This window comes from Dasypus novemcinctus, chromosome 4, assembly GCF_030445035.2.
Source record: "Dasypus novemcinctus isolate mDasNov1 chromosome 4, mDasNov1.1.hap2, whole genome shotgun sequence".
Classification (NCBI taxonomy): domain Eukaryota; kingdom Metazoa; phylum Chordata; class Mammalia; order Cingulata; family Dasypodidae; genus Dasypus; species Dasypus novemcinctus.
Window position 1 is genome coordinate 71,817,352 of NC_080676.1, and position 12,634 is coordinate 71,829,985.

The 12,634-nt window shown below is 32.9% G+C and overlaps 1 protein-coding gene across 11 annotated transcripts in view; it reads left to right on the forward strand.

Moving 5' to 3' along the window:
* The window catches only part of DLG1 (discs large MAGUK scaffold protein 1), a 281,505-nt gene that overhangs the window by 4,695 nt on the left and 264,176 nt on the right, over positions 1 to 12,634 (forward strand). For all 11 annotated transcript variants that reach the window (XM_058295595.2, XM_058295596.2, XM_058295597.2 and 8 more), the window contains exon 4: positions 10,087 to 10,253. In XM_058295595.2, coding sequence (XP_058151578.1) covers positions 10,087 to 10,253 — 167 coding nt within the window. The remainder of the gene's footprint in view (positions 1 to 10,086; positions 10,254 to 12,634) is intronic.

Sequence of the window (12,634 nt, forward strand, 5' to 3'; positions counted from 1 at the left end):
TTCTTTTTGTATAGTGGAAAATAAAATCTGCCAAATTCTTATACCTGGTTTGGGTGAGAACTGTTTGAGAACTTAATATAATCGGTTTTGCATTTCCATTTTTTACTTATATTTGAAAATTTTGTGAGTGAAACAGAGTGGATATATTTTGATAACAGTCAGGTCTATAATGTTTGCGGTCAGTCCCGATTCTAAGGCCTCTCTGGGATGCAGGGCTGCTCTTGTAGTCCCTAGAGATTTCATATTAAACTAGAACGTTCCAGGTGTTACTTCTTATGGGGTGAGAACTCATCGTTCTTGTGCACAGGAAAAAAACCTAGGCTCAAGATTGGGCTGGCTTTAGAGACTTGAGTAAATTGTTATATGATTTGCAACATTTGACTTTGAAAAGCTACTCCTTTACTTTGGATGTTTGTTTTTTGAAGGTAAGTCACTAGATACTCAATGTGTGCTTTGAGTTTGAGTGAAGTTACTCTTCTAACCTAGCAAGTTCAGTTTTTCTGTTTAATTCCAGTAAAAGCTTTGGTTTGTTTGCAAACCTCTGATTATAGGATGACTGATTTTATGATTATTTTTCTCAGTTTCATTTCCTATTTCAGTACAAGCATCTTCATTTAGAAGATCACATGGCTTTGGAGATGAAACTTAAATTGTTGGTTTTCTTTGCTGTATTGGCTGGGGAAAGAGAGTGGAATAATCATATATCTGTAATAAATGAAGCTTTTTCACACTTTTTATTTTAATACTGTGTTTTATTGTAGTTCTGTAGATATTTCAAAATAATGATAGGCAATGTTGAACACTGTCCATTTCTGAGATTTTTAGCTCCCAGTTTGTTACTATTATATTATTTTTAATGGTTTTACTAGCCCTTATAAAATTGTAAAGAACAAAAATTTAAATTTGTAGGTACTAGGTTTCGAATGTATTACTCATTTTTAAGTATATGTAAAAAGCACTAGTTAACATTTATTGAGTACTTTCTATGTGTTAATACAAGTACTTCACATGGATTGTCTCATTTAGTCATCATAATCCTCTGATGGTATAGATTTGTGTATTTTATGATGATATGATACTATTTTGTAGATTAAAAAAACCAAGACACTGAGAGGTTACATATTTTTCCAAGGACACTCAGATGCTAAATTGTAGAGCCGAAATTGAACTCAACTAATTTGAATTCAGAACCTTTTCTGATGTTTGTTATTTTTTTTCAGAGTTGAATATTTTATTGTCATAAAGAACACTAATAATAAGCATGTTTAAGATGTATCTGTGTGGTCAGTGTTTTTTTAATGATTGTTACTGTGAAGCAGAATGTTATAATGATGGAACATGTATTTACACATATTGTAAAATATTTACTTAGTACTCAAGGTTTAAAACTTCTAGCTTTAGTGGTAAAATGTCTAGATTTCTTAGGTTTTTGCTTATCGTTGGTCCTAGTGATGCTACATTTTGTTCTTCTGCTAGTTTGTGTGTGTGTGTAATTTTGTAGGCTAAGTTTGAGAAAGGAAAACAGTTATAAAAGGATGTGGTTCAGACTGTTGGCCTAAACTTTGTGAAATTAGAAGGAAATTTTAACTTTTCGGTTGATAGTTTTGATTGGGTTGGATGTATTTGCTGGTACTACTTATGACTACTTTGAAGCAGTGCTTTGATTTTGTTGAATCTGGTTAAATTCTCTCTAGAACTCTGGAATCACAGAGTTGTAAAATCATCTGTAAATATTTCTTCTAATCTAAGCCATATCATCTATGTAGGGTTAAATTTTTCTTCTAGTATAGAATCCAGTCTAGGACCAGGTACTGCATTTAATTGTCATGTCCCTTTAATCTTTTTAAAAAATCTTTTACAACATTGATATTTTTGAAGAATGTAGTTCCCCTAATATGTGTTTCTCATTTTGGGTTTGTTTCATGTTTGCTTTAGATTCAGACTATGTATTTGTGGCTAGAGTACTACACATCCACAGGTACATGAATGATGTCATCGGTCCTTCATTGGGCAAAATAATTTTTGATCACCTGGTTAAGTTGTCTGGTTTCTCTACTTTATAGTTACTGTTTTATCCCTTGCAACTTATAAGCATTATGTGGCAGAGCCACTATCACCATGCATAGATCCTGCTCCTTAGCCATATATTCCTTTAGACTTTTAGTATTCATTGATAATTCCTGCCTGAACCAGTCTCTACCATGGTTGTTGCAAAATCAGGTTTTCTAACAGGGAGCACTCTCTACATTTTCCATTTGACACTTTGGCATTTACTGTAGTCAGGGGTCTTCCTCCCCCATTTTTCTTTCTATCCATCCATCTATCTATCAGACCTGCAGATTTCTATTTTTTCAGTAGTTTATAATTTATTACTATTAATTATTACCATATTACCACTATTATTTTGTTGCCCAGATTGTTTCAGATTTAGCTAGTGGGAGCCCTTCTTATGACATGCCCCCATCATTTTTTGAGCACTTTCTTGTTTCTTGGCGTATTGGGATGTTACAGGGTCATTTTGAACCTATCCTGCCATGAGAAGCCTGGGTTCCTTGTATTAAGGATATGCATGTGAATACCCTTTGACTGTTCATCAAATTGTATCTAAATTGTTGAAACAACTTAGTTTTTGGACACTGGCTTGACATTTTTCCTGTTTCTAGTGTGGAAAACATGGATTGTAATATATACTTTTAAATATTACAGGATATTCTTTTTTCTCTGGGGATCAGAAGTGACTTTTAAAATTTATACTGGTTTTGAAGAAAGAAGAATATCTGTGCATGACTAGATATGACTAGTATAGTATATTTTAGTGTATAAGAATATTGTACTTGCTTTTAGCCTATGAATTGAAACAATTTTTTCACCTCTGAAATGGCAGGGTTATATTTCAGTTCTTTTCAGCTTTCTACTTGCTTACCTGCTAATACTCCAAATTAAATGTATTATGAAAATAATACATGTGCCATGTAAAACTTCAAAATCGGATAAATATATTTCATGTAAAGTATAAGCAAGAAAGTTTTTACACCAGAGATAACCTCCCACTTCATCCATGGGGGTGTATGTCACTCTAGAATGTTATTCTGTCTATATATACACATGCTTTCTTTTGCAAAACAAACTCCCTACACAATGAAAAACATAGAATTGTTTTCTACATGAGAATTGATATTTGAAATCTTCATGTAAAGTGAAAACTTGTATCTGGTTAAAATTATCCTTGAAAATCCTTCAGAAATTTAGCACTCTCTCTCATTAACTACAGCACAATTGTGTTTTTTCCCCCTTTAGTGGTAGAACAGATAATAGTTTCTTCAGTTGAGAGCCAGATGAAGAAATTTGTGTTTAAGTGACCTCAAACTAAAAGCACTTTTCGCTACAATCACACTCAGTACAGTGAGATATGGAGAGAAGCTCACATTGTGAGAGGAACATGGAAACTGAGACTACCTGAGGGGGCAGTTTTTTCCCCTCTCATCCTTGATTTGAGGCACTCACTATTTGGGTCAACTGGCGACTGGCAGATAGAATGCCGATTTTTAATTTTTTAATTTTTGTAGGGGCCAGGGATCCTGCAATTGATTTTGTTTAAGTATATATGGTGTGATTTTTCTGTCTTATGCATATTAACTGTTTTTTTCTTCCTATAATTTATTAGTGGATGTCTTTCCATAGCATTAGAGTTCTATGATTTCTTTTTTTTTAGAAATTTTATTTTTATGTATTTATTTCTATCCCCCCTTCCCCCCCCATGTCTGCTCTCTGTGTCCATTTGCTGTGTGTTCTTCTGTGTATGCTTGGAATCTTGTCAGTGGCACTGGGACTCTGTATCTCTTTTTGTTGCCTCATCTTGCTGCGTCAGCTCTCCATGTATACAGCGCCACTCCTGGGCAGGCTGAACTTTTTTCACATGGGGCAGCTCTCCTTATGGGGCACACTCCTTGCACGTGGGACTCCTCGCGGGGGACACTCCTGCATGGCATGGCACTTCTTGCATGCATCAGCACTGCATGTGGGCCAGCTCACCACATAGATCAGGAGGCCCTAGATTTGAACCCTGGACCTCCCATGTGGTAGGCGGATGCTGTATCCATTGAGCCAAATCCGCTTCCCTATGATTTCTAATGACTGTTTACTTTATATAGGTTTACTGTAATTCTATTAATAGTTTCCTAGGAGCATTTAGATTTATAATTTTTCTGAATTATAGACAACATTGCATTTTTATATCCATCTTTGTTCCACATCTTTTTTTCTTAGGACAAATTCTGAGAAATGAATTGTTTGGTCAAAGGGCATGTGCATTTTAAGACTCTTGATGTAATTTGTTAAGTTAAAGCTACCCTTATAAATGTTATATTTTTTAAGCAGTTTGTGGGAGAATGACTAATTCACCATACCTAAACCAGTACAGAGTATGAGAGTATTATCCTTTTTTTTTTTTTTAAAAGAAGTGCCGGGAATTGAATCCAAGACCTCATATATGGGACGCAGGCACTCAACCACTGAGCCATACCCTCTCCCCTTATCCATATTTTTAATGTTTTCTGCTCTGAAATGTAAATATACTTCCAGTCATTTTGATGTTTTAATATGTATTACTTTGATTAAAGAAATAATGAAAACTTTCCCGTTTTCTTAGAGGTATAAAATCTATAATGGGGATGTTAACTTAGTGCCTGTAAGTTGCAGATAATTTCCCTTGTCATTTGTCCTTAAACTTTGAATTTCTTTTTTTAAACCTAGATATATGTATTTGTGGTTTGCTTTATCAATATTTTATATTGTGGTTTCTGCCTCAAGTCTGCTTGGAAAGGCCTTCCTATCTCCAAGATTTATAAAAATATTCACCTCTATTCAAATTCTTTCATGGGCTTCTTTTTATAACATTTACTCTTTAATACATTTGGAAATTATTTTGATATGAAGTTTGAGATAGCATAATTTTTTCTATCAGGTAATCTTTTACTTTCTTATATATTAAATTCTTATATATTCTTGGGTCTGCATTTAGAGTTCCTACTCTGATCCTGAGTTAATACTGCTCTCTTAGTTTGAGAAATCTGTCATGGTTTGTGAGTTTCTCTGTTTGGGATGATGTAAGTTGTCACTCAAAACTAGTAAAGCTTTTTTGGTCTATTTGCCAAAGAAATAACCCCTACTCCCTTTTGAGTGAGAGTGTTTCTAGAATTCTTTATTTCCCTTACTCCCAGTGTTTGTACAGTTTGAATTCTAGCAAGAAAATAACAAAGGTAAATGAGAACTGTTGCCAATCAGCAGAACTTTTTTGCTCCCAAGTGTGAGACTTTTTTCTTTTTAAATTCTGGTAACATATATACAACCTTAAATTTCCTGTTTTATCCATTTTCATTTATACAAATTCAGTGTTATTAGCTACGTTCACAATGCTGTGCCACCATCAGCAGTTAGAACTTTTGACCAATTGAGTCTAGGTACTTAATTTAATGTAAAAGAAATTTTAATTAAATTTGGAGACTTCTAAAGTATGTGATTTTAGAGACTTCTAAAGATATAAATATATGTATATAATTAAAAAAAATAGATGAATGATTTTGTTACAATGGACTAATTGCTGTCTTCAAGTTTCGCTTTTGTCACTTTTTCTTGTGTACGTGCTGAACTTTTTGCTTGCTTTGGTGCATCACTATTTTCAGTGGAAATAATTTTTTTTCAAGGTAGCAAATAAAAATTTAAAAAGTTGTTTAGATTATATGTGTGGATGTGTGGTATATATCTGGGTGAGTGCTATAAATCTTTAGATGCATATGGAATCTTGTCTAGTTAATGGAAATCCTTTTGACTACCCCTGTACTCCTGTTTTTTTGTTTTAACATTTTCGTAGTTAAGATTTAAATATATTAGAGTTGATTTCAAGTTAAATGAGTCTCATAAATTTATTGAGCGACTGACATTTTACATTGGATAAAAGTATTGAGAGATGTGACTGTTGCTTTAGTAACATTTTGGTATAATTATGACTAGCCTTTATTAGTGACATTAGATATTGGAAAACATATGAAGTAACTTAGACTTCCCAGAATTGGGAAGGAAATTTTTGTTATCTATCAAGGAGGTGGTTAATTTAATTTTCAAATTTTTGTGTATGTTTTCAGTAATAGAAATTTAAAATAAGCACATGTTTAAGCTTTTGTAACATCTTAAACTATAGCCATTACATTTTAATAAAAACCTCTTTTTAGTTTTTTTTTAACTGGAGAACCTTAGCTGTTATTTCATTTCCACCCTCAATTTTTTCCGTCTCCTAAAGACATTCTTGTTGTGTAATATCTTACCTTTTAATTCTTTGTTCCTCTTCCCATCCTGTCCATTCTGTTTGTGTATATTGGTTGAATGACAAGTGTTTGGAGTATACTAAGTAATTTAATTGTTTATTTTTATGAATTTTTTTCTTTTTTGAGTTTAACCTGTGTTTTCAAACTTTGTTATGTTAAATAAATTTTCAGGAAATACGGGAGAGTGATCAGGACTGTACTAGAACCTACCATGTTTGTTTTTTTCTTTTATTTGACTTCTAATTTTATAGCAACTTCTGTTTTACTTTAGTGTAGGTACCTTATGGAATTCAATGTTATACTCCCGAATTGAGAAAGATCTAAAGAAATAGTAGAAAATAATCTTTTGGGTCCTAGAGTGTTATTTCATAGACATAATTATCTTGTCACAGTAAAAATCTATCCTCCTTTTTTCACTAAATCTTTATAGTTATTAGCTGGTAATTGTCTTCTCACATAAAAAATTTAGATTAACTATAACGTCCAAGACTGCTGATAAAATGGGAAATATAAAATCTGGTGAGCCGAGTGCCTGTACGAGTGCCTGCGTGGTGAGCCAGTGCCCGTGCAAGTGCATGCAGCAAGATGATGATGCAACAAAAGAGAGATGAATGGAAGAGTCAAAGTGAAGCACAGCAGAGACTAGGAACTGAGGTGGCCCAATTGACAGGGAACCTCTCTCCACATCAGAGGTCCCCAGGATCAAATCCCTCTGAATCCTAGAAGAGAAAGATGAGAAGACCAAAAAAAGAGAGAACTAGATACAGAAGATCATACAGGAAATGGACATAGACGGCAAAAACAACAGGGCAGGGGAGGGGGTGGGGGAAAATAAATCTTAAAAAACAAAAACAAAAACAATTCAGTTTGTTTATGCAATTTTCCCACAGGATGTCCTATTTGATTAAATGCGCTTTTGAAAAATCTTAGCTGACATAACTGAAGGAATTATTGTAGTGGACAAATTGTTTCTGAAGGAGCATTGTACTATTGCTTATCACTATAGTCTTTGGGTATCATAAATGAAGAAATGTGGTGGACATAGGAAATAAAATATATAAAATCTGGAACATGAGTCAAGATGGGACATGGGTCAAAATTAAAGGTATGGACTGTTTTATTTAAGAAAGAAGATAATAAATGTGACAAACTGTCACAACAAAGACTTCACCACACTGCAGATATGTTAACAAATATTTCAGTACTTTTACATACAGCTGTAGTTAGCCAAGCATAGTAACTAATCTCTCTTTAAGTTGGATATTAAATTATCTGGTAATATCACCTACCTTGACCCAGCTAAGAAACAGATTTCTGAATAGTTAAAATAGATACTACAAAACCCACACATTAAAGCTTACACACTTTACTCATTTAAGAGCCCCTGTGCTAGACTCTGTTTTTTTTGTCTGATATAGTTAAATGAGGTGGATATTTGGTTTTCTGGTCTGTAGGAACTCAGAACAGCAAATTAAAAGTCACTGTTTGATAGAGGAATATAGGAGCTAGAGTCTAGGCAATTCAGTTGACAGTACCAAGATGCTAGTGAACATTTGGAAAATTCACTTATGAAATATTTTATTCCTTGACCATATTAGATAAATGTTACTCTATTTCAATTATGTTGGTTTAGATCTGCACTGTGCTATATGGTAGGACATGTAGCTATTTAAATTAATTAAACTTAATTAAAATTATAAATACAGTTTCTTAGTCACATTAGCCAATTTCAAATGCTTGATAGCCATATGTAACTAGTGGCTACCATATTGGACAGTGTAGATATAGAACATTTCTATTATTGTAGAAAGTTCTTTTGGACAGCACTGGTCTTAGATTTTCATTAGCGATGTCATTGAAGGAGAATACAGCAGTGCTTATGTAAATTGTGGAGAAAAGGTTATATAGAAATTTAGAGTGAAACATGACTTACAATAATTAAAAATATAAAATTTCACTTGATGTGAACTATTTGAGACATTGATAACTAATTACTTAAAATCCATTTAGGGCTGTTGGGGGCATAACTATAATAGAACTGTGGTTTTTTTTTTCTTTTTGTAGGAAATACTTATCTAAATATTGGTAAACATATATAGATACTACCAATAAAATATATCTCCTACATTATGAGATATATACTAATGAATATAAATATATATATCTCCTACAGAAATATATAAATCTTGCCTAATGTTTTCTGAAAAGTAGTCCATGTTAAAATTTCCCTAATTGTCTTAAAATGTTTATAGCTTTTTTTCTCCCACCAGTCAAGGCTCAGACATTAAAGATGGGTTGCTTTGTCTTTTTAGTTTGTTTTATATAGAACAGTCCTCATATTCAAACTGTTTATTAGTTTTTCTTGACACTGACTTTCTAAAGAGACCTATCCCATTTTATAAGGCCAGTTGTCTTGTAAAAATGTCTTAGCTTTCGGATTTGGTTCATTGCTTTCTTCAGTGTCATTTAATTTGTTCGTCTGTCCTCAAATTTCCTATGAACTAGACTAAGAATATTTTGTAGGTTATGCTATGAATTTTGAGTTTCTAATTTCTTTCATGAGTATATGAATAGTTTTTTTAATAGCAATTCGTATTTTCTGGAATGGTTTCACATATAATTGTCTAGCAGTATTCCTAACATTTAGTTAGGTAGGTGGATATCATATGTATTGTGCAGACAATGAGTTTTTATTAGCTCTTCACATGGAAAGTTCTGAAATTTCACTGGCTATTAAAATGGAAAAGGGAGTTAATTACTTTGTCTACAGTTTACTAAAGGTTTTTTTTTGAAAAGAGATACTGATGTATTAATCATAGGGAAATTAAAAAGTGAAATTTATTCTGTTTAAATGTTATTTATAGTTATTGTGCATGATTCTGTACAGGATAATACTTTTACTGTTAAATAATAATTTCTCCCTTTTTAAAAATCAATTCAAAATTATTCCAGTAGGTGAATAAAGAACTAATAGTGTTGATCCTAAGCATTACCTAACTGTAACTCAGAGCTTCTGAGCAGCATGAATAACCAGTTTTTATATACTAAGTTCATAGAGTTCAGCTGATAGTAAAATAACATGAACTTTTAAACTATCCTTTGCTGTTATAAGGGAATTTATGGTTTATTTTAGGGTTTTGTCATGTGTTTAACAGACCATTTCTAAACTAATATAAAATATTTAACTTTATAAATATTTGGACTGTGGGATATCCGAAAACTCTTCTAGTTCTTTGATTTTATTTTAACTTTTATTTTCTTGTTTTGCTTTGGCAAGAAGGGCAGTTAAAACCACCTGGGGGTTTACATTTCCAATCTGGATATTAGTGGTGAAGACAAAATATCAATAATGGCTTATGTCTGCAGAATTCACAGTAATACTCTTAGGGATCTATTATGTGCCTTTGTGCTATGCATTCTCCATATATCACATTTAAATCCTTAGAATAGTTTTCAGTAATAGGCACAATACCAAAGGGTAAGTAATTTGCCTAAATATACGCTAGTTTGTAATGGGGTTAGGATTGAAACCTGGCACTGACTTTGAAGCCTATGGTTTTTATACTATGGTATACAGATTCCAATGTGATTATGACACAGTTAACTAAGAAAATATGGTCTGTTTAAGTACATTATAATATTGAACTTATTTTACTAATTCAAAGTAAAAAAAAAATGCTTTTGAGTTATGTTGTTTAAGCATTGCATACTTTAATTAAAAAATATAAATGCTTTTGGATTTTTCTTTTTCTTTCTCTACCCCTAGATATTCAGGAATTTTATGAAGTGACCTTACTGGATAATCCGAAATGTATAGATCGTTCAAAGCAGTCTGAACCAATACAGCCTGTGAATACTTGGGAAATTTCCAGCCTTCCAAGCACTACTGTGACTTCAGACACACTGCCAAGCAGCCTTAGCCCAAGTGTAGAGGTAAGATTAAATTTGTTTCTGAAGTTGTTTTTCAGTGATTAGTTTATTTGGGCTACATTCTCTTCATTTTATCACAGTGGGTATCTTGTGGAAATATCATTCATGTTGGAATATGATGCTTACCTGTGATTGATAAGCATAGAGCTCTTGTAGTTGATTGCCTGTTTTAATAGGAGTTTGTTAAGATAATGGCTTAATGCACCTGGTATAAGAAAATATTCTTTAAGGTTGGGTTAGCACAGTTTTGCAGGTTGGAAGTTTATTTGCATATAGATTTTAGTCAGAAGAATCAACAAGGCATTGCATTCCATCAAGAATAGTATTGGAAACATATTTTAGCTTTTATAAAATTATAAGGCATTGTTGCCTAGAATGTTGTGTGTGTTGCTGGTATTTGCACCTTCTGAAAGGTATGTTATGGATGTGATAAAGGCAGCTCAAGTGAATAGGAAAATCAGAACTTTCAGACTGTAAATGTCAGATTTTATTAGTTTGAAGTGCTCAGAAGGGCATAAGATTACAAAACTTTGCTGATAGTTTGGCAACTGGAAAATGCTTTAGTAATGTTTGAAACCTGTACCCAGTCATGAATGGACTGACTAGGAGAAGATGGGGATGTATCCATCAAGTCCTAGATTTTTTTTAAAAAGGGATAAAGTATATGTGTCTACTTGAGTGAGCTAAGGTCAGTTAAAGGGAAGTACTGTTTTACTGGATAACAGACTACCCTCATGGATGTTAGTCTGAAAATGTAGATAGTTTTGAAGTAAACTAGTGGATGATAGTTATTATGACTTAAAAAAGAAAACAACTGGAATTTTTTATTTAATTCCTGTTTTTTTCCTGAGAGTTTATAGGAGAAGTTATATTCCCTTATTACCCATTCAGACATACTTCATTTGGTTAAGTCACCATTCATTTGATCTCTCTCTTTTTTTTCAAAGATTTATTTATTTTTATTTATATCTATCCCCTTCCAACCCCCCAGTTGTCTGCTCTCTGTGTCCATTCACTTTGTGTTCTTCTGTGTCCTCTTATTCTTGTCAACGGCACCAGGAATCTGTGTCTCTCTTTGTTGCATCTTCACCTGCATCAGCTCTCCGTGTCTGTGGTGCCACTCCTGGGCAGGCTGCACTTTTTTTGTGCTGGGCAGCTCTCCTTACGGGGCGTGCTCCTTGTTCATGAGACTCCCCTACGTGGGGACACCCCTGCATGGCATGGCACTGTTTGCACGCATCAGCACTGTGTGTGGACCAGCTTATCACATGGGTTAGGAGGCCCTGAATTTGAACCCTGGACCTCCCATTGTGGTAGTGAACGCTCTATCCATTGAGCTAAATCCGCTTCCCTCATTTGACCTCTTGTTTCTTTTCTACTTTAGACTCTTGGGCACAATATTTTAGGGCTGGAAAGAGACTTTGATCATTTAATTCACCTTACTAGTTTTACAAGATGAAGAAAATGTGCTTAAAAAGTGTACAAATTTTTAAAAATGGAAAAAAAAGTTTTTATTAGAGTATATCCTGAAAAGTAACCTGAAAATCACCAAAATATTTGTCTTACACAAAATGTGTTATAGTCACACTTGTGCACTAATTTTTTGATAAAAAGTAAAATCTTTTTCTCTGACAAAACTGTGCAGCATGATCTTGCCTCCTTTACTTTATGTTCACTTTTGTAGGACTAACATAAAAAAGGTCATTTTTACAAAAAATATTTGAGTCCATCAAGTTTTATAGGGGCCTGACTCTTTTATTCTCTTAAAGTGCAAATACTTCTTTTTAAAAGCACCTATCCTGTTTTTTGTCTTGTCTTTTATTTTTTGGAGTTAATAACTGACCTAACTCTTGCCAGATCTTCTCTTATCAGCTATTTTGTGACCATGTAACTTTGTGTTTTGTTCTGTTTATTCTGATGCAGTAAAATTAAAATTCAAATCTTTTATTTTTAAAGAGACATGATTAATATCCTTGTTCTTAAATTTTTTTTTCAGTGTGTTTCTTCTTTACTTTGGACATATGCCTAGTGGGGTATTTGGAATGATGTTTGCCTAATATGATTATTTCTGGGTGATGGGGATTTCTTTCTTTTTTGTGCTTTTTTCTATTACTTTTAAAAAATAATAAACATATGTCATTTTTATAAAAACAAATCTATTCTAAAATGAGAGTGAATTACTTTTAGAAATTGTTAGGAAGAATTAGTTTTGGAATAGGGAAAGCTTTTCTAAGCATAACAGGAAACAAACCAAAAAAAACCCAGAAAAATTAAATAAAATATTAAGAACCCTAATTTTGACTGTAGAACTTTGCCTTTATATATATTTTGAAAGATAGTATAAACAAAAGGCAAATATACATTTGGAAAGAAATTTGTCACAT